Source organism: Pteropus alecto, unplaced genomic scaffold (assembly GCF_000325575.1).
Source record: "Pteropus alecto unplaced genomic scaffold, ASM32557v1 scaffold16, whole genome shotgun sequence".
Taxonomy (NCBI): Eukaryota; Metazoa; Chordata; class Mammalia; order Chiroptera; family Pteropodidae; genus Pteropus; species Pteropus alecto.
The window spans coordinates 6,531,319-6,553,913 of record NW_006438867.1 but is presented as its reverse complement, the minus strand read 5'-3'; the positions used below and the strand labels follow the sequence as shown (position 1 = coordinate 6,553,913).

At 38.6% G+C, this 22,595-nt stretch overlaps 1 protein-coding gene across 2 annotated transcripts in view; it reads left to right on the top strand.

The window, feature by feature from the left end:
• The window catches only part of MIPEP (mitochondrial intermediate peptidase), a 157,835-nt gene that overhangs the window by 66,325 nt on the left and 68,915 nt on the right, over nt 1–22,595 (top strand). For both annotated transcript variants that reach the window (XM_025049539.1, XM_006915826.3), the window contains exon 15: nt 20,189–20,263. In XM_025049539.1, the coding sequence (XP_024905307.1) occupies nt 20,189–20,263 (75 nt within the window). The remainder of the gene's footprint in view (nt 1–20,188; nt 20,264–22,595) is intronic.

Below are 22,595 nucleotides of genomic sequence, written 5' to 3'. Positions count from 1 at the left end.
CTCAGTCTTAGGCCGCTTTTAGGGGACTGTGGTGTCTAAGAAACTAAAGGCCCTCTTCTCAGGGCTCCTTGGTTCCAGCCTTCAGCCTAAACCATTAACTAAAGAAGAGGTTCAGCTGTAATAAAGAACACAAGACATTTATTTGAGCAAAACAATTGCAGTCTGGGAGATGCATATTCAGGTAGCAACCCAAACTGCTCCAGAAAGAACAAAGCAAGGCAAAAACCACAAAGTGTAATTCCTTCCTGCAAACGAAGGCTTGTTGGCTAGGTCAGCGGGGATTGGTTAGTTCCAATATGCAAACGAGGGAAGCAAAAGCTACAAAGAGGAGGTCAAGTCCACGTGTGTCCATGCAGCAGCGGTTGTTCCGGGAGGTTTATCTGCCTTGAGCTGAGCTGGCAGTAGGTGCACAATGTAATGGCGGCTCTGAGAACTGAGGCCCAGGACGTGCACAGACGTCACTTCCCTAATAGCCTCCTGACTCTATTTTAAACGACTCTCTTAGCAATGCTTATTTCATTTTGTTTTTTCCTACGATCACCCCTTTCCAATTGCTCCCAGTAAGCACAAAGTCATCCACAGGCGGTCCCACACTTCTGGAAGCATGGCCCTTATCCTCCCTTAAACATTCTAAGGTGCCACTTAGTTTTCGTCGTGGTAAAATATATATAACATAACATTTGCCGCTTTTAAGTATACCATTCAGTGGTATTAAGTACATTCTCATTGTATCCCCATCACTACCATTTATCCACAGAACCCTTCCTCCTGCAAAACTGAAACTGTGTCCCCATTCAAGGCTACCTCTTCGTTTCCCCTCCTCCCACCTCCAGCCCCTGACAGTCACCATTCTACTTTCTGTCTCTGTGATTTTGACCACGCTACCTCGTATGAGTGGAATCATACAGTGTTAGTCCCTGTGACTGCCTTATTCACTTAGCATCATGTGTTTAAGGTTGATCCATGTTATAACGTGTCAGAATTCCCTCCATTTTTAAAGCTAAATACCATTCCATTGTATGTAAACACCACATTTTGCTTTTTCGATCATCTGTTGATAGATAGTTCGGTTGTTTCCTCCTTTTGGCTACTCTGAATAATGCTGCTGTGAACATGGGTGCGTGAATATCTGTTGGAGTCTCTGCTTTCAATTCTTTTGCCTGTGTTCCCGGAAGTGGGGTTGCTGGATCGTGTAGTCATCTTAAAAATTTTAAGGTTTTTGAGGCCCCGCTGTACTGGTCTCCGCAGCAGCCACATTGTTTTATGTCCTCCACGTCCCCGCCCACGCGCATTTAGCCACCTGGTGGTGTGAGGGGATCTCATGGTGGTTTCGATTTTCGTTTGCAGTGACTAGTGATGTTCAGCATCCTTTATACTTACTGACCATGCGTGTATCTTCTTTAGAGAAATGTCAGTTCAGATCCTTTGCCCAGTTTTTAATTGAGTTGTCTCCTTTTTGGTTGTTGAGTTGTAAGGGTTCATGTATATATATTCTTGATATTAATTCTTTATCAGATATATGATTTGCAAATACTTTCTCCCATTCCGTGGGTTGCCTTTTCACTCTGTCGATGGTGTCCTTTGATACACAGAAGTTTTTAATTTTGATATAGTCAAATAATTTTTTCTTTTGTTGCTTTTGGTGTCGTATCCAAGAAATCATTGCCATATCCAATGTCATGAATCTTTCCTCCATGTTTTTGTTTAAGAGTTTCGTAGCTTTAAATCTTATTTTTAGGTCTTTGGTTCATTTTGAGTTAATTTTATTAAGTGATGCGATTTTTAAAAATATTTTACTAATTCTGAAACTGAGATCTCTTGTTAGCTGTCTGTTTATATTTAATAACATAGTGCGCCCCCCGATTCCCAATCTATTATAAAATCACAGGTACTTTTTTTTTTAAACCATTATTGAGTTCTTAGATTCAAGGAAATAAGATAGTCTTAGCCCCTACACCAAGGTCGAAAATGATAAGCACTTCCATGTGCATTCTAAAAGGCTGACTTTGACCTCCACCCCTCAATATCTCCTGGGGGAGCTAGGCCCTCCCTGACTCAGCCTGTTTGGAGGGACTAGAGTTTTTCTCTTCTTTTGCTTACTACTCCCAGATACTGATTCCTCAAGGAAGCAGGATCTTTTTGTCTCTGCCCTAGATTTTTGATCAGTTCGCAAGTCCTCGGTGGATTTCTAAAAGCGAGCATACCTCAACTTTCTGTTTCTAAAGTTCTGTCCAGTGTCCCTCACACTGAGTTTCCCTCAGGATGCTGTAACCCTGTACCCGAATGGGATTTTCTCGGCTGCTGCGTAGACCTGATGCTGATTACTCACATGGAAGAAAAACTGCTGTGCCCTCTGCGTGCAAGCCTTCTAACCCCAGATGCGTGGGCTTTCCCATCCCAGCCAGTGCTTCATTTCTCGGCAGACACCAGCTGGCTGTCCTACAGTCTTAACTCAGTTCTGACAGTAACTGCTCGCACCTCACAAGTTAAGGGCTCAGTTCCACCAGGTTGCTCCCTGCTGCCTCCCCTTCACATGCCACTCGCAAGTCCAGGTTGTCACCTTTTTTGTCTCAGCACTTCTGACTGGTATAAGTTGGAGGTTCCCGTGACCTGTGACCTGCTCCTCAGCCTTGCTAATTTGAAAGAATGACTAAGAACTCAGGAAGACAGTGGACTCACTAGATTACCAGCTTGTTATACAAGGATGCGGCTCAGGAAGAGGCCGCAGCTCCCACCCTCTCTCGGACGTGCCACCCTCCCAGCACCTGTGCATGTCCCCCAGCCCAGAAGCCCTCCAGACCCCCTTGTGTAGAGTTTTCCTGAAGGCTTTATTATGTAGGTATGATTGATTCATCATCGTCTCGTGATGGTCAGGTCAGTCTCCAGACCTTCAGGTCAGGTCAGGGACGGCGCTGAACGTGTCACATGCTTCGTTCTTTTGGCAACCAGCCCCCATCCTCTGAGCATCCTCTCTGCAGCGTGCAACTCAGGTGCCGTTGAAAGGGGGTTAATGTGAATAACGAAGACGCCGCCGCTCACCCCCACCACCTGGGAAATTCCAAGCGCTTTAGAAGCTCTGTGCCAGGGGCCAGGGATGAAGACCACATACGTTATTTCTTTTTCTATCACGATACCACACCATCCTGTTTCCCTTCAGCGTATCTGCCTCCAACCCCTTTGTCCAGAATTTTCAACGAACAATTTCCACACCCCTCCCCCTCCCCCTCCCCCGCTCACTTTCACCGTCTCCCCTTTCCCCACGGTATCCTCTTCGTATACCGCATGGAACAGGGCTGCCAACCCCAGTGTTTTTCAGTGTATGGGAAGTATTGTTTTTAGCGGGGGATGCCACGTTCCCCAGCGACCCTGATGAGCCAGAGAACAGTCTGAGGAGCGGCTGCTGTGTTCGCATCGAATGGGAAACCAGTTCGTATCAGGAATGGTGTAAGACTAGAGAAGAGAAACTCCAGTCTGTCACTTAATGTTTGAAGGGTACCAGGTAAAGGAAGAGAGTGCATTTGTTCTAAGTCATTCCAAAAAAAAAATATATGACCAGGAACAGCGGAGGGGAATGACCGTGAAGCTGGTTTCATGGTTTGGTAGATTCTTCTCCTAAATGATTAGAAAGGAGATGCCGCTGAAAGTGACAAGCTTTTCATTTACTATTTAATGTTGCAAAATGGTATTTGGAAATGAACAGCTATGGAACCAGCATCTAACTTACCAAGTAAAACGTTACCATACCCTCTTCTCCAGGCAGGGGTAAGGAGAGCCCTGAATTCTTGTTATTTTTTTTTTTTTTACTTAAAAATAGCTTTTACCACACAAGTTATTTGTTCCTAGGCAGTACGGTGTTTAATTTTGTTTCTGAGCTTCACAAAAAAAAAGTGTATTGTTAATAATCTTCTGTGATTTGCTTTTTCAGTTGGTTCCGTGCCCAAGATTCAACAGTGGTGGCTGTTGCTGCAGTAGATTTATATTCAATTCAGTATAATATTCCATAATTCAAGTACCGTTCTCCTGTCATCGGCACATGGCTTTTGCTGGTTCACACAATTCTGCCGTGGACATTTTTATACTTTTCACCTGAAATTCATGTGCGAGACTGGAATTGCTGGTTTTGCAAGCTGCGCACTTCTTTAAGCTCCTGAGAAAAATGCCAAGTTGTTTTTCAAAATATTTGTGCTTCCTTGCAAGCCTCTCAGAAAAGGTTCCGCTCGCATCCCGTCCTCACCAGCCTCCGATGCTGTCGGAAGTTTTGGTTTCGCGGGTTTGTGGTTGTGAGGTGGAGTGCCGTGGCCTTCATTGGCAGCAGCGTTCCCCGATGGCTTTTAAAGCTGAACATCTTTTTCTTTTTTTAGTGTTCGGTTTTTGTTTTCTCTTCTGCCAAATGTCTGTCTCTTTTACGGTGATTTTCCTATTTGGTCGTTTGCCCTTTTCTTACTGATTTCTCAGCATTCTTGATAGGTTGGAATAATAACTTTTCGTTAGGCACGTGAATTCTCTCGGTTGATGGCTCGTCTTTTCGCTTTCTTTATGGTTTTCCAGATGATGGATTTAAGTCCTTCCTTTTCATACTTGAATTTAACAATCTTTGTAGTTAATGCTTTTACATCTTATTTCGTTTCCCTAAAGATATTCATATCATAAAGAATATCATAACGATAATCTATTTTCTTCTAAAAGTTTTAATGTTTTCCCTTTATCTTTAGGTCTTTAAGCAGATCGGGGATTCTCTTTGTGTTTGGTATAAGGTGGAAACCCAGCTTCCGTCCTTCCTTGTGGTTAACCAGCGGGCCCCACGCCGGTTATTCTTTCTCCAGTGATCTGTCATATACCAAGTGCCCATGATACGCAATAATCAGTTCATGGGATTCTCTTTTATTCCGTTGTTACGTTGTCTGTCCTGCCGCTGATCCCATGTTGTCTTTATTTCTTTCGCTTTCCAGATTTCCCTTATTTGGTCTTCAGAAATTTCTTTTCTGCTCTTGAGCTTTTATGTTCTTTTTATACATTTTAAAAGCAACTTATCTGTTTGTTTTTGTTTTTGTTTTTGTTTTTTCTTTAAACTCAGGGATTACATTAAATTTATAGATCAATCTGGGAAGAATTGATGTCTCTGGATAGTGACTCTTTCAATTCCTAGATATGACATCTCTCCTCATTTTGTTAGGTGTTTTTAAAAGTCTTTCAGTAAAGTTTAAAAATTTTTCTCCTAAGGGTCTTGCTCAACTTTTCTTAGACTTAGCTCTACATGTTCTACATTTTTTATAATATTGTAAATAGTATACTTTTTAAAAATTATATTTTCTCCTTTGTTGCTGATATTTAAAAGTGCAGTTTATCCTTTTTTTTTGTATATAGATCTAATTTTCAGCAACCGTGTTAAACTTTCTTATTAGTTCTAATAACTTTATCTATAGAATTTTAAACATATTTTAACCAGATAGTCACTTCTGCGGCAAATAGTGACAATTTCACTTTTTCTTTGCAATTCATATATTCTTTTTATTTCTTTTTCTTTTCCTACTCTATTTACGAAGACATCCGGTACAGTGTTGAGTAGAAGCTGTAAGGGCATTATTTGCCTTTATCTTGATTTTTAAAGGAAATGTTTCTGATGTTTTATCATAAAGAAAGATATTGGTTGTAGATTTGGTAGAGCTATCAGGAAAATAAAATTTCTTCCTATTTCTAGTTTGCTAAGTAATTTTTTTTTTCAGTCATTACTGGGTATTTCATTTTATCAGATTTTTTTCTGCATCTTTTTAGGTAACTGGGTTATTCTTTTCCTTTAATCTCTTAATGGAGTAAATGTTAACATTTCTAGAATTAAATAACCTTGGTTCTAACTTCCTATTTTTTAATACAGTGCTGGCTTCTGTGTGCTAATATTTTGTATATAGAGGATTTTGCATCTGTATTTATGAGATTGGCTTGTGATTTCTCTTTGTCTTCTTGTTCTTGCTGGTTTTGGTATTAAGCATACTATTTTATAAAATAAGTTGTTGAGTGTTCCTTCTGTTCCTTACAAATGCTTTAATAAAATTGTAGTAATCTGTTCCTTGAAACTTTGTCAGAATTCATCTATAAAACTATTCGGGGTCTATTATTTTCTCTGTGGGAAGATTTTTTAAATGACTGATTCCTTAATAGCCATAGGAGTTTTAGGGCTGTCTTTTCTTCTTAACTAAGCTTTGCTAAGTTGTAATTTTCTAGAAATTTATCCTTTTAATCCAAGTTTTCAAGTTTATTGGCATAAAGTTATTTATAGCATTCTTTTACCCCGCAAATCCTACTAAATGTGTAGTTATGTCCTTTTCATTTCTAATATCATTCTCTCATTTTTTTCTCTATTAATCTTGGCAGAAGTTTGGCTATCTTCATCCTCTCCATTTTGTTTGTTTTAATTCATTAGTTTCTGTTTTTTATTACTATTCTCTCCTTCCTCCCCACTCCAATTTCTTAAGGTGGGAAGGTAAACTAATTTTCAGTCTTAATCCAACATATGCATTCAAATTTTAATGCTATAATTTTAAATTGTGTGATGCAGTGCTTTGGCTGCATGCCATGATTTTAATACAAAATATTTCTAATGTTGCCAATATTTCCCTTATAATTTTCTCTTTGACCAAGGAGTTGTTAGAAGTGTAGTTTAAAATTTTTAAACTTTTGCAGGGAAGTTATTTATCTTCTTGTAAATTGATATCTAATTAGTCTAACCAGTATTGATTCTTTGCAGGTTGTTGATATTTGTTTTACGACTTAGTATATCATCATTTCGGAAATATTCTGTTTTACTTGAGTACATTGTACATTTTCTAATGGTTGGATCTGAATTTTCATATAAACCTGTGAAGTCAACCTTTTAACTGTGTAGTTTGGATTTTTGATAGATAACCATTTTTTTTTTTTTTTTGACCTAGCAATAGTTGAGAAGTAGAAGTCTTCCTCCAGGATGATAGAAATATCAATTTTTCCTCTTAGTCCTATTTTTAAAAAATTATTAAATATTTATTTAGAGCCATTTTAGGTTTTCAGAGCAACTGAGAAGGTACAGGGATTTCTCATCCTAGCCCTGTGCCCACACATGCATACCCTCCCGCTCTGGCTACACCCCACCAGTGGTGTATGTACAGTGACATCTGTTGTCGTGACGTCATACCAGGTACAGCTGACCACTGAACAGCTCTGGTTTGGACTGTGTGGGTCCACTTTCAGTGAATACATACAGCACTATAGACGTATTTTCTTTTCCTTATGATTTTCTTAATTTTTCTTTTCTCCAGCTTACTTTATTGTAAGAATCTAGTATATAAAACATATAACATATAAAATATGTGTGAATTGACTGTCTTATGTCATTAGTAAGGCTTCCGGTCAACAGTGAGCTATTAGTAAAGTTTTTGGGAAGTCCAAAGTTATACATGGAGTTTTGACTGTGCGGGGGTCAGTCCCCCAACCCCATGTTGTCCAAGGTCAACTGTATTTTCACTACCTATAAATCATTCTATTCATTTTTGCTCTATGAATTTTGAAAACATTTTATTAGATGCATAAGCATATAAAGTAGCTATATCTTCCTGGTGAACATGTGTTATCCTTTTAATCTTCACAATGCTTTGTCTCAAGGTCTATTTTTTTGTTAATTTCACAACCCTAGCTACATTACTAATCACCAAATGTAGCCATATTTTTGAGCAAGCCTACCTTTTATTGGGTATAATTTTGTCCAGTAGCCACCACACTAAAATATTTGTTACTTTAGTTATCTATCTCCCAGAATATTTATTGAATGATAAATAATAGAAGTTCACATTTATCATGTTGTATATTTTTCTTATTTAGTTTTATCTAGCAATGTATGAAGTAGGTACACAGTTATCCACAGTTTATAGAAACTGAGTTAGACAGGTAAAATAATTTTGCCAGAAGTCACACAGTAGTAATATGGGAGTTGATCTATCAGTTTCTATTAGTGATGTATTAGTAGACCTATTACTTTCACATCAGCATTTCCTTGAAGTTCTGTTGTAGTTGCTAAAATCAATATTATAACACTGGAGGTGGAGTTTGTTTTGTTTGTATGTTTGTTTTTAGTTTTTGCTAGTTAAAAATTCTCCAATATGGTGGAAAATGGCATATTCTTTAATATGGTAAGAAATGGCTTATACGGTATGTCTCACAAAATAACAGACCCATTTCCATTGTAGGTTATTTTTAGAACGGGAAAATTCTAGTGCTTTCGTTTTAGAACTGTTCTGTGCTGTGTCATTGTAAGACTTAGTTTGTTGCCTTAGTTTGTAAAAGTCAGCCCAAGGCTAAAATTGCTTCAGATCTATTTCCAAGGAGACATACAGACTTGTAATAAATCTTCTGTCATTCTCTTTCAGGAGATACGAATAAGGATTGAAGGTCAAAATTATAGTGCAGCTAGAACTAGATTAGTTTTGGCAGGTTTAAGTTGTTTTGAAACTTTTCTTATTTTCAGCTTTAGTGCTTCTCAATTATGTCTAGACAAGAGCATTGAACTAGGAGGTAGAGACAAGTCTGACACTGGCCCTACCACCACACTCAGGTGACCTCAGATTAGTCACCGAACTAGTCTGAGACTTCTCTGCTCTTTTACATAAAATTAAAATTTTAGAAATGAAAAATTAATACTGCCATACTTACCTCAAAAATCCTACTTGGTCATATTTAATAATGTATGCAAACCGTAAATGTGGTATGAGAATTTTTTAAAGAAAAAGTGGAAGTTAGACCTCTTTTACACATTAAAACGTTCAGTGTTGAACCCCGTAAAACTCAGAATACTTCTGTCTGCTTCTCTGAGTCGTTGGTGGGTTTGTGATACCATGTAAACATTTCTAAGGGTTCTTTCATCTCGCATCATCTTAGTTTGTCAGAAAACAACACTAAAAGTCAAGTAAGCGAAAACTCATCTTATTTCCTATGGTTTTAGAGCTGAGATTTTGTCTCTTTGGACCTAGACAGCATTTTTGTTAATATCGATTATCTGGGCTACTGGTTACTGCTCAACGGATTAGTTGAGACACGCTGAACCAAATTGCTTTCCCGTCATAGACACACGTGGGGTGGTTTGGGACCAGGCTGCTCTGTCAAAGCTGCTGACCTGTAGCCTAGACAGCTTGAGGCTTGGCTTTCTGCCTCTGAAGCCTCGTTTTGTTTCGGGTGACCATGTCTCAGCCAGTTTATATCATCAGAGCCAGCATGTTCCCAAGGGATATGGATGGGCAGAGTTCTCTGCTTCAGGAAGAACTGACTTATTACCATAACAAGGATTTGTCTTCACTTTTAATATTTATGCAGCTTCTACCACAATACATTTCCTAAGTGGTCATAAATAAAACAAGATATTTCATCACAGTGACTTGGCCCTATAAGTATTTGATGCCAACAATTTTAACAAAACTCTATTTGAAATAGACTGGTGAGATTGTAAAGTGATAGAAAATGTCTGGTAAATTTATGAAGTTACATTCTTACAAGTTAAGCTCATGGGGAAACATTCAGAGAATTTAAGTCATGCCAAGTTTGTTAAAAATTTGCGTTTTTTGATGATATTTCCGAAATCTTCCAAAAATGTTGTGTTTTCTTAATAGAATAGAAAAGCTGTTATTATTTTAATATTTTTGTCCCTTTGTATGGTCAGCAAACAGTACAACTTGTGTTTATCCTGAGAATATAGTCAACGCCTTTCTTTCTTTAATGGGCACAGGGTACATAGGCTGTGGACAACCAAGAGTATTTGACTCATAGGAGGCCATTAAGGAGAGTAGTTGTGACTAGGCCATGATGTAACCTATTGTCCAAGCCAGAACACTTTTAAGAAGGAAGAGAGGTGTTATTAATCACATCAAGACAGCAGCCGTAACCTGAGACCGTCAGGGCCCCCTGCGTGTGTGGTCACCCTTGCTGTGACAGCATTGACAGGTGTGTTGGATGCAGGGACTTGAGTTTCTTCCAGTTAGTTAATACTTTTCACCAGTTGATTGAGTAACTGTTATTGCATTGAAGCTTCATACTAATTTTTTTGTGGCAGTATTTTTAATTCTCGTTTTATAATTGCGAAAACGTGATACCGTGGGACATGCCTGCTGTCACAAAGCAGATTGAGTAGGAATAGAAAACAAGCTGCCTATCCTCAGACACAGTCCTCTCTCTCATAAGGCCCTGCCTTCCGGGGGACAGTTCTGCTTGCAAAATTCAGATGATGACGTGATTTTGCTCACATTTGTGCTCAAGCCATTGTGATGATTGTTTTTTAAGTCGACATCTCAAACTTTAACGTGCATAAAATCATGTGGGGATCTGGTTAACACATAGATTCTGACTCCATGAGTGTGGGGCAGCCCGAGATTTTGTATTTCCAAGAGAGTCCCATGTAATGCTGATACTGCTGGTCTCCACATGCTTTGGGCTTCAGGTAGTTGGGTAGTTATTGTTCTTATAATTTGTACTTTTTCTAAGCAGGTAACCAGAGTTTACCTTCTTGATAGAAGAAAGGGCCAATTTTTTAGTCTTTCGTTTTCCCTCTTTGGTCATAATTATGTTCTGGCATGAATGACAGCCGGGACTGGCTTTAGCGTAGCTCTGTGCTTTGGGTGCACAGAGAAGGATGGGAGCATCCTGTCCCTAGGGTGCTTTATAGGAACCTTTCACACCATGATGGCTGAATGACCTTGGAGTCTGGCTGGAGCTCCAGATGTTTAAATTGAAGCCATCAGATGCAGCAGTGGATATAGGATGAGCGGATAACTAAATACTAGAACTAGGAACTGCTGCTCATCCTGTGGCAGAACCTTGGGCAGGGAGTGTAGCCCGGGCTCGCCTCTGAGACTAAGGCAGGTCTTCGTCGTCCTTTTTATTCACAGTGTGGCTGCACTGTCATTGTGGTACAGACCCAGATCTTACTTCTTCAGAAATAACGCAAGCATATTTGTTTCTAAATAAAAAGCAAAGATAATTGTGGAAAAATCATATTGGGTTGTTAAAATAAGTCAAATTAGGTCACTGTAGTTAAGTATGTTCCAGTTGTAGAAACAGTATCAACCATTTTTCTATTTATTGTGGGGGGCGAGGGGGCGATGAGATGTCTTTCTACATTTTATAGCCAGGGCGGGTCTTTGAAATAGAAATGCCTCCAGGACAGTAATACAGGAGGTGCCATTTATGATTAGGGTAATAGCCTTTTCAGACACTGTAGCTACTGCTGACTTCTGAATTCCTCCATTGCTCCATCCATACCTCTTTTGTGGCATTTCCCTTGGATTATTAATTTCGACATACATTCCTTTTCTCTTTCATGGTAGCAAAATCACGAAGGATCCATTGTTGCTTAGTAGGGTGCCATACCCACAGTGGGCAAAGGTGAGTCACGTGGGTCTCCCTGGCAGACCCGACCTGCTTTTACTGCTCCGTCTTCTCCCACAGGTGGGGCCTCCGCTCCGTGCACAGGAGTCGGCCAGCACCACACCAGGGCCACTTCAGATGGCAGGGCCCGGCAGGCTTCTGTAGGGACAAACTGCAGGCATTTTCACAAAAGAACTTCAGGCAGGGGCGTAAAGGATCCGAAGTACTTGTAGCCATTGAATGAGGCACATCACTGAGTTTCCCTCTCAGGCTAGAGCTAAATTTATGGCCCAGCTGTGCCAGTTGAACGAAACCAAAAGCCACATGTGTTTATGTGCCCAACCTCAATTCTGACCTCATTTTATTTTCCTATCCCTAAAGTCCTCATCTATTAATTCTGGACTAATTACATGTTAAATACAAGTATTTAATATTAATATTGACTGAAATTTTTATTACCACCACTAATCCTTTTTTGGGAGAAACTTGTTGGAGTATTAATAAAACAAAATTTGCCAAGGGTTACTCTTCCCGTCAGATGGCAGTATGCCTTAATTGAAGTATTGAATTTTGAGGGGTACATAAATAAATTAAAAATAAATGTACAAACCTGAAATTGCACAACTACAGCATACCTCACAAGCTTCACTGTGGGAAGCAGGTATCAGAACTGTAATTCTTTTGAGGGCAAGAGATGGCCTTTTTGTCTGTCTTCTTTCCACGAATCCTTACGCTAAGAATTTATTGCATAAATGGTTGGTGTTTTTGGCATATATTGAGATAATGCATTCATATATTTTACCATTTCATTTTCTTCGTAATATGAATGTGAATTATATGCATATCAAACCCTCCTTCACTATTTGTTGACTACCTGCTATTATTTAAACATAAGGCACATAAAATTCATAAATAAACTTAAAGTGAATAAAGATTGCATTCATGAACCGCATTGTAATTAGCACAGTTTGATTCTTCTAATTAGCCTAAAGGGGATGGTGCTTTAAATTTCTGTCCTTTTCTTCCTTAAGCCTGCTGGAACTGATATAATGAAAAATGTCTCCCCCATCCCATGATAATCTTTTAGAAGTAAAAACATCTAGAATATAAGTTTTTTGAGAACTGGGATTGTTATCTATTTTGTTCTATGGTATAAGCAGAGATTACTGCTGTATTGAATTTTGAGGGGGTACATAAATAAATTAAAAATAAATCTACAAACTTGAAGTTACATGACTACAACATACATCACAAACTTCACTATGGGAAGCAGGTATCAGAGTTGCAATTTTTTTTAAGGGCAGGAGATGGTGTTTTTGTCTTCCATCTTCCCATGGTTCTTATACTAAGAATTAATTGAATAAATGAATGAATAATTGGTTGGTCCAATAATTGATTGATCCAAATATTTCTTCTGAGAATTTCCCAAAACCAGGAAAATCAAGCCAGAGAGATTCAAGCTTAGAGAACCCCAAGCAGGATACATAACAAAAAGAATAAACCTATAGTCAAACTGCTGAAATTCAAAGAGAGAAAACCTTGAAGTCAGCCAGAGGAAAAATAAGATACAGTAATAGAGAGAGTAATTACAGCAGACTTTTTATCAGAAACTATGAAAATCAGAACTGTCAAGATCCATAGCATATGATACATTTGATTAAAATATCACCAGAAGGTGAACATTTTCTGATTAATACCATTTTTTTCTAAATACAAATTGGGCTCTGCAGATGAGGAACTGACTCATTGTTTGATAATCAGTTCTACTCAAAGTGAGGAAAATATTTTCAAAACATGAGTTAATGACCAAATTTTGTGGCAGATATGAAATATGGAAGATAGACTACTCACACTTTAGTTGATTTCATTGTTCTTTTAAAAACCTTAAAATAATCACCAGTTAGAGAAAGTATCCTTAGAAAAGGCTGGGTAATTTGAAGAGGCCTCATGTGTTTGTTTCATTAAGCATTTTTGGCTATTTTATAAATAAAAAAAAATACGAACAAGAAACTACGAAAGTACATTTTCATATTAAGAACTTGACTGTTAAGTGCTACAGAGAGAGAACTGTTTAGTTATAATGCCTGTTTTCTAAGAATGTATATATCTAAACAGGCCATATTTATAGAATATGTAGATAAAACAATAAAATGTAAATAAAGTTTGTCAAAATCAGCGAGTTTCTTTTTTAATTATTGGACGATAGTAATAGTAAATAAGACTAGCTACCATTTATTCAGCCTCTGTTATGTGTTAAACCTGACATATGTTTTTCTTTTTTTAAATATCTTGTTCAATTCTCATCTAATTCTGTAAAAAGATAATATTGACATTTTGCAAATGAGGAGTTCAGTAAATTGCCACATTATGCCACTCTGCTGGTAAGTGGCATAGGATTCAAACTTAGTTTTGTCTGGCTCCAAAACCCATGCTCTTTACCTTCACACTCCAGTGAACATGGTCATAGAAGTTTTAGATTCGGACAGGTGTTGGTTTAAGGCAGACCACGCTCTCAGTTCTCTGCTAATGGGTCCAAGAAGGGTTCCTGGAATTAATAGTTTCTCTGGATTTATGGGATGATGTGAAGCCGCCATTTCAGAGGCACAAGTTAAGGATGCTGGAAACAGCTGAAGGGCACAAAGGGCTTTCCAGTGGCTCCATTTCCTGGGTAGTCGTTCTATACCATAATTGGTGGATCTGGGATTTCCTTCTTGATTCATAGCATTCTAAGTATGCCGGTGAGATTCTTTTTAATCTTTAATAAACACGGCAGTGTCCAGATCCTAACGAGAACCGGAAGATTTCCATGTTATTGTTGAGATAGGAGATCGTGATCAGTGGAAGGGAATCATTTTCTACTGGAAGTTAATGGAGATTGAAGTAGAAACTGGTAAAACATGCAGTTGATTATATGGTGACAGAGTCGTTATTATTTCTAACATCATGGACTTTGGTAAAACCTTTTCACAGAATGAAAAATAATTGTAATATTATTTGAGTGTTCAGGTATTTGAAATGCATTTTCATTTATATATAGTTGCTCATTACCTGTCAGCTTGAATGTATCCAGTCTCTGTTTCTTTAGTTTATCAGACGTGAGAGTCTTGACTTTAGGTGACAATGATATGAAACTGAATTATTTTAATATTGATTATCATGACTCTGGTTGGTAAAGTATTATTTACAGAAGAAAATTTTGAGGAAACAGTTTTCTAATTTGAAGTTTAAAATTTAACCTCTAAATCTTGTTTATTTTTTAAAAAATTATGTATAACTTAAAAAGAAGTTTATGTATGCTATTTAAGTTTTTGTTTTACTTTTTTTATTGCTCTTTTAATTTAAAAAAGGGAAGTACTTTCTAAGGCAATAAATAACTAACTACATTCCAAGTGCATTTATTTATTCCAGTTGACTAAAAACCAAACTAGATTAAAAAGGAAAAAGAATATGTTTTCCTATTTAGACCACATATAATATTAATGTATTATTTAACTTGCAATCTGATGGATTAATGATTCTTTTCTTTAAATTATTCTACTAGGATTGTGCTTACCTTCTTCTATTTCCATATAATTTTTGTATTCACTGCAATATGTATAATAGTTTTTGGAGGTTTTTTGGTTCTTATCTTTTTATTTCGAAGTAAGTATACATTCACAGGAAGTTGCAAAAAATACAGAGGTTCCATGTGACCTTCGTCAGCAATGGCACTTATTTCCCCAGTGTTCATATTTTATGTAACTGCGGCAGCACGTGTTTCTTTTTTAATACATAATTTCTTATGAACTATTTAGTTTTCCTTGTTCTCAGATGCCCTTTTTCTTTACGCCTTTTGTTTTATTGTAAACCTGAAAAGGAAAGAATTAAGCCTCATTAATTTTGTCTCTGTAATGCTTGCCTTTCCCTTCTGGGTTTGAATCTCTGAGATACTGGCCTCTAAGTAAACAAGCGACTTCCGAACGGAAGGGTACATTGGTGGCGTTTCCACATCATGGTCATCTGAGCAAAGCCAGTGGACCTTTCAGAGTTGCCTGACCACCACCGTGGGGCACGGGGCTGCTTGTTTCTCCACCCCTACTTCCACAGGGGACCATGCCTTGGCCCTCCTACCGCCTCCCTGACCCATGTGGACTTGACTTTCCGCCGCATCCACCTGCCATTCCCCGCCTGTTGTGTCCGTCATCTGTGCTATGTCTGTGCTGCAGGGAGGCAGCTCAGTGCTGCCCGACCCCAGGCCAGATGGGGATCACAGGCTCTGCCAGGGGCCGGTGATGGTTCACTCCCCAGTGGGTCACTCTCTGTGGACCCTCTTCAACTTCTCTAACCTCCTGAGCTCTCTGAATCCACCTGCCTCCCAACAACTTCCTCGCCGACCACCCTGAGAGCTCACGTCAGTGGGAAGGCCCTCGCCCCGGAGCCTCCTCTCCCCATATCTGTTCAGCTTCTCAGGAACCTTATGCGCTTGCGGTCTCTCCTCTTACTTACGTATCTAGTTTCTGTCCCCTCTGTGGATCATTGCATCAGCATTTCTCAAGCGCGCTGAAGCATTTCCCAACCTTACACAAAAACTTCTCCCTCCCTCTCTTCCCATTGCAGCTGCTGCCCCGGCCTTCTCTGCCTTGTCACTCACACCCCTAGAAACAGTTACCTGTCCCTGTGTGCCCATTCTCTCTGTTTCTCACCTCCCACTGAGTTCAGGCCCTCTCTGATGGTGCCCTTGCCCCTATCACTCTGGCAATCACTTAGGTTACTGATGATATGTGTCACTAAGTCATATATGCCAACAGCTAAGTAAAGCCTCCCAACTGGTATGTCCTAATCCTATTCAGGGTCTACACCGCAGCCAAAGGAATCTGTTTAAAACACAAATCTGACCATGTGACCTCTTTGCTTAAAACTCCCCAGTGGGCTACCACAGAGGTAGAGTCTGAGGGAGGAGACCGGTGTCCTTGCCTGGCTGGGCCTCCAGGCTTCCGCAGGCCCTGGCTCCTGCCGCCTCTGCAGCCAGGCTGGAGCCCTGCTCCCCTGGCCACGGCTATCTTTCACCCCCTCCCATCGGCCCCCTTCTCTTTGGCCCTTTGCACAGGCCATTTCTTCCAGGAGGATTGCTTCCTTCTCCCTGCACCCATCCCGCCCTGTTTAATTAACGCCTGTTCATTTTGCAAATCTCACTTCTACATTACTTCCTTTTGTCAAGCCCTTCCGGGTCATGGCTCTCGGACTGCCCTGCATTGCTTCTCCTTCTTGGCGCCCATTACAGAGGTAACTTTTTAAAATTGGGCTTACGTGAGGCTCGCGGGCCCAGGGCCCTCCGTCTGCTTACCATTCTCTGCCCCCTCCTTCCCCATGCCTGATAGTGTGCCAGGCTCGTTTTCATTGTTGGATAAATGACACCAAATGCTATCCTTCCACATGTCCTGTTTTTATGAAAATAAAACTATCAAAGTTTTGTGAAGCATGGAAGCACAGGACTCGTGTGAAGTATCACACGAGTCCTGTCAACGTGAGGCATACTATAAAGTAAGGTTTAAAGAAATCTGAACATGTTGACACAAGCTGTTGGTGTATATGACTTAGCTAAATCTTTACTTTTTAAAATCCTGTTTGAGGACATTTTGTTCTCTATGAGGTGGGTGTCCCCGGTGTCAGAAAGCCCCAGGCCTTCTCCCTGAGCTAGGACTTACACCATACGGCTTCCTTCCGTGCATGTCTTAACTCTTTAAAATTGCCTTTTCTGCCTGGTTTGCTTTTCTTATAGCCAAATGGAAAGAGAAGAGAAAAGGCTTTGTTGTCTGAGCAAGTTTTGTTGTCTGAGCCTTCTTCTTGTACTACTGTAATCTTTCACTTAAGAATCCATTTTTTTCCTTTTTTATTATGGTGGCATTGGTTAACGAAATCCAGTAAGCTTCAGGTGTACAACTCGGCAGCAAGGCATGCATATATGTTACATTGTGTGTCCACCGGCCACAGCCAGATCTCTTTCTGTCACCACATATTTGACCCCTTATACCCCATTTACCTCCCCTCCCTCACCCTCTGGTAACCACTAGTCTATTGTCCATGTCCATGAGTCTCTGTTTGTGTGTCCTGTTCCTTTTCCTTTGTTGCTTTTAGGTTTTTATCCCCCATGTACGTGATATCGTGTGGTTTTCAACTTTTTCTGTCTGGCTTATTTAGCTAAACGTGATTATCTCAAAGGTCATCTACATAGTTGCAAATGACCTTCTTATGGTTGATCATTCTTGTGTTCATTTCTTCCTTCTGCGAATATTTATTGTTTGCTGTGTGCCAGGCACTGTTCTAGGCTCTAGGGAGATAATAGGTAAGTAGGTAGTAGGTGGACAGATAGATTAGTACTTAGTTCCCCTTCCAGCTGACAGTGCATATTATCATTCACTGGTGGATGATTTATATAACTATTGCTGAGTAACCTGCCACAGGTCTTTTATATACTGGATTTCTCTTTAGAGGGGCTTTTAGCTTAAATTAGATTATAAATAAAGTTCTATAAAATAGTCACTTTCTTCAGTAAATATTAGGGTTAATGATTTTAAAGCAGACCGAGATGGACTACAGTATTTCTTCAACTCCATTATTAGTTTATTTCTCAGAGAAGAGGTGCTATTATGGGATTAGGCCTGATTATTCTTAAGGGAAGCCATAAATTATGCAGGAACATTACACTGACTGTCCAAGCTGTGTAGTATTTTCAGATGGGAAAATACAAGAAAGTGCAATTCAGTATCATATAAATTCAGCTCTAACACTGGCTGGCACCATGAATTATATGTATTTCTTGACATTTTAATCTTTTATTCCCATCACTTCTCAGCCTTTTGGCTAAGCTCGAGTGTAATCTTTTCTTCCTGTCACCATTTATTATATGCACTTGAGAGTCAACAAAGCACTAGAATGGGCTTTCATTGGTAACAAAGAAATAGAAAAAGTATTAACTTTTACTAAGGTTTTAAATAGATTTTTATCATTTTGTTTTAGGTGAGCTGACCCCTTTCAGTATTACCTATAGTACAGGCCTCGTAGTGGAGAATTCCCTCAATTTTTGTATGTCTGGAAAGGTCTTAATTTCTCCTTCATATCTAAAGGAAAACTTAGCTGGATACATTATTCTAGGCTGGTAGTTCCTTTCATTTAATAGTTTAAATATTTGATTCCATTCCTTTCTGGCTTGAAAGGTCTGTGCTGAGAAGTCTGATGATAATCTAATGGGTTTTCCTTTATAAGTTACCATTTTCTTCTCCATGGCTATCCTGAGACTTCTGTCTTTGTCATTGATTTTTGATAACTTTAATACAATGTGTCTTGGTGAAGGTCTTTTTGGGTTGAGATAATTGGGTGTTCTGTTGACTTCTTCAATTCCAAGCTCCAGCTCATTCCTTAGATTTGAGAAATTCTCATCAACTATTTGTCCGAAAATTCTTTCTAATCACTGCTCCTTTTCCTCCCCTTCGAGAATTCCCATTAATCTTATGTTTCCTCTCCTGATGGTATCAGTTAGTTCTTGTATTTCTCTTTCATTATTTTTTATTCTTTGGTTTCTCTCTTCTTCCTTATGATTTATTTCTAGATTTCTGTCTTTGATATCACTGATCCTTTCCTCCATTTGGTGAACTCTATTTCCCAGGCTTGCTATTTCATTTTTCAATTCTTGCAGTGTGTTCTTCATCTCCAGATCTTTTCTGTTCTTCTTGAGGGTTTCAATCCCTTGTTCTGCTCATCTAGTTGTTTTTTTTTAATTCCTGAAATTGTTGATATGATTTCTTTTGGATCTCATTGAATTTTTTTAGAAGTACCATCCTGAAGTTTGTGTCATTTAAATCGTGTATTTCTATGTCTGTAAGCTTATTTTATGGAGATTTTTCTCTTTCTTTCTGAGATGTCTTGTCACCTTGGTTTTTCATGGTGTTTAGTGGACTATTTCTCCACCTGGGCATTATATTCTGTTGTTTTTCCGGAAAGAAGATTTATTAAATAAAGGTCTCTCTTTAGCCTTCTGCAAACAAGGCGCTCTCAGATTCCCCTGGGGCTCTGCGGTTATCGGTCTCGGATGGGAATGGGGGAGGGGCCCTTTGGGCTGGGGGTTAGGGGCTGCGGCTCAGCCTCGGTTTTGCAGCTGGGGCTGAAAAAAATCAACTGTTGTTTCTCAGCCATCCCCGCTTCTCTGCCTTCTGCCCTGATGACTGGGCCCTGCTGCCAGCCGTGGGGAGCTCACAGCACTCCCGGGCAGGGCTGTTCACGGAACCCACCACACCTTCTCTCCTCTCCCTCCTCCTGCAGGGAGCTCCAGGGGGTGAGAGAGGCAGCTTCTTTGTTTCTCTCAGTCCATCGCCCACCACTCGGGGTTCTGATCTGTGGTAGTTCTTATGTGCAGATCTCACACTCAGACATGCTGGTGTGCAGTTTGTGTGTCTTTTGTTGAGTTTTAGATGTTCAACTTATTGTTTCAAGGGGAGAGATCTGTTGTTTCAAGGGGAGAGATCTCTCACTCCTCCATGTTTAATCCAATCTCTTAAATAGATTTTTTTAAAGAATGATGCCAACATTGTAGTTCCCTACGATCTTGTATTTCCATGTACAAACCCCCATTTGACAATCACCACTTTTTGAAATTGAATGGAATGTCTTCATCCTTTGTTATCTTGTCTACTGAAATTTTTCAAAGTTATTTTAAACTACAGTGAAATTCTTTTATTGTTTCATTTGATGTTATCTTTAACTTTCCTGCCTCATAAGTTACATAGTTCAGTGACTTACTAAGTAATTTACTCACGTATATATTCTTTTGTTTTTCAAGTTGATGCCCAAACACATGGTATCTCGTCTTTGTGAATCTAAAAAGGTTTGTGCGGCAGCTGATATGCAGCTTCAGGTATGTACAGACATTTGTTCTGAATTTTCCAGAGTAACTCTTCAAAATAAATATGTAACTTTAAATTCTTGCCAATGCTACACGTTTATTATAATAATTATGCTTCTAAAACATCTTTCATCTCAGTTCAAAGAACTTGACCAAAATTGACTCATTCAATCCTCACACTGTCCTTATGAAGTAGATGTTAAATAAGGATATTTTCTATTTTCAGTCTGGAAAGTCAAAGCTTGGAAAAGTTACATGACTTCTTCTAAATCATACATTTCAGCAACCAACTTCTATATTTTTATTCACTTCATATCTTTTTTTTTTAATTTATGTTTTTAGAAGTTTAAAGAGTAATGACTATTAGTTTTCGATAATAGTCAAAACCAATTTTCTAGGTTTTCAGATAAACCAAAAAAGATTTGATGAACCATCTGGATGTCAGGTCTACATGATACTAGATGTTTATATTATTTGTAATTACTGAGATTGTTTATGGAATTCTTACCCTTCATCAGATCTACAGAGTTACATAAACATAGCCTAAACACCTACTTTTCTTCTTAGGCATCTCAAAATATTCGCTTTATAATGATCCCCTTATCTATTTAAAAGTGTAGCCACTCTTTAATGGCTTTACACTTTTGTAAAATTCAGTCCCTGGAAGGTAATGAATAAGCCGTTTCTGTTGTACCTTAAAAAATATATTTCAGTGAAAAAATGCCTACTGTAGACAAAACCACGAATTTACATTAGATTCACATTATTTAGTGTCTATTCATATCAATATAGTTAAAAAAGGATTTCTGAATTATTTTTAAAAAGTAGCATTTCTTGGCAAAAAGTGTTTAGATTTGCTGATAACTATATCAGAAGTCCTTCATGTAAAAGCCTTAGTTACGGCTTTCTTTTTGAACAATTGTTCCAATGATTTTCTTTTAAAATTTAAAACCAATCTTTCACTCCTCTTACCTTCCAAAAAGAATAAACTACTAAGAGAGAGATGGTGGGAGGATTGGAGAGAGGGAGCGAGAGAGACAGAGAGAGAAACTCTTTCCAGAAGAGCCATTTATGCCAGCTTTCATATTATACAATAGTCCCTTATACTGTGGAGACAGACAAGAGTGGAAAGGAAATGAATCGTTTCAGATTTCTAGGGGAGTACAAACAGTTTTAAAAATTGTGAATTTTTCTTGTCTTGCAATGTTTTGAAAAGAGGCTCTTATTTTTCTGTGACTCTAAGGATCTGGTCCCAGGCATGCTCGACACCCTGGGTGGGCATATAGGCTCATCACTTCAGAATTGTTTGGTTTATTAGCAAATGAACATGAAATACATGCCCATTTAATTTATCTTGCTCTCTTTTTATAATTAAAATAAAAGTCATTCCATTTGTGAAAGGCATAATTGAAAGAATGAAGCTCTTAAATTCTTATTTGTTTATAGATTGGGGCAAAAAAAAAACCCCTCAGTTGAGGTTAGAATTTAAGAGTTTTAATTCCTAATAATTTATTCTGTTAGAATATAGACAAGACATGGATGAGTAATTTAGGCTCCTCTGATCATCTTTACTCATTGTTACTCATTATAGAATATAGAATTGAAAGAGCTGTGTTTAGCTATATGTTTAGATTGCCAGTTAGACTAAAGCAATGTTTATATTTAGGAAATGTCTGTATTTTTCTAGGGTAGGTTTAAACTTGACTTTATAATTTAGAACCATAATTCTATATCTAGATGAAACCAGAAGCTAGAGGTCATTTAAATTTTTTCTTTTATCCAAACTAATCCTCACTTCTTTTCAAGTTAACAGCTGCACATTCTCTGCAAATTCCATTTTTGAATCAGAAAGATACATAATTTTGTGTATGTCAGAAACATAATTTTGTGTCAGAATTTTTTCTTTAAAAGAAAGCATTTTCTACTTCCTTGCTTCAGGTGAACTTCAAACAATGCCATTATTCAAGTCAAAAGCACTTTATCTTTACTTTAGATTTTATGCAGATTTCCGTTTTCAGAACTCTGTAAGCCACAGATTCGTGTTCACACTTTTTCTGATGCCTTTTTCTCCTGTCATATTTCAATGGCCTACGTCCTCTACTCGGACGTGAGCGATCCTTCTCTCTTGTTCGCATCCTTAAGCCAGGATTGCACCTGCACAGCAGCTGCTTTCTTTGTACCTCTTGATACCAGGTGTGGGGATTGACTTGGCCGTAGCTTCAGACTCTCCAACAGCTGCACCAAAATTCTTAGTAACATCTGTCCTCACCAGATACTACGTCGCTATTCCTTTCTCACCTCACCCTACCTATTTGTATTCTTTCACTTCTTGTTACAAAACTAT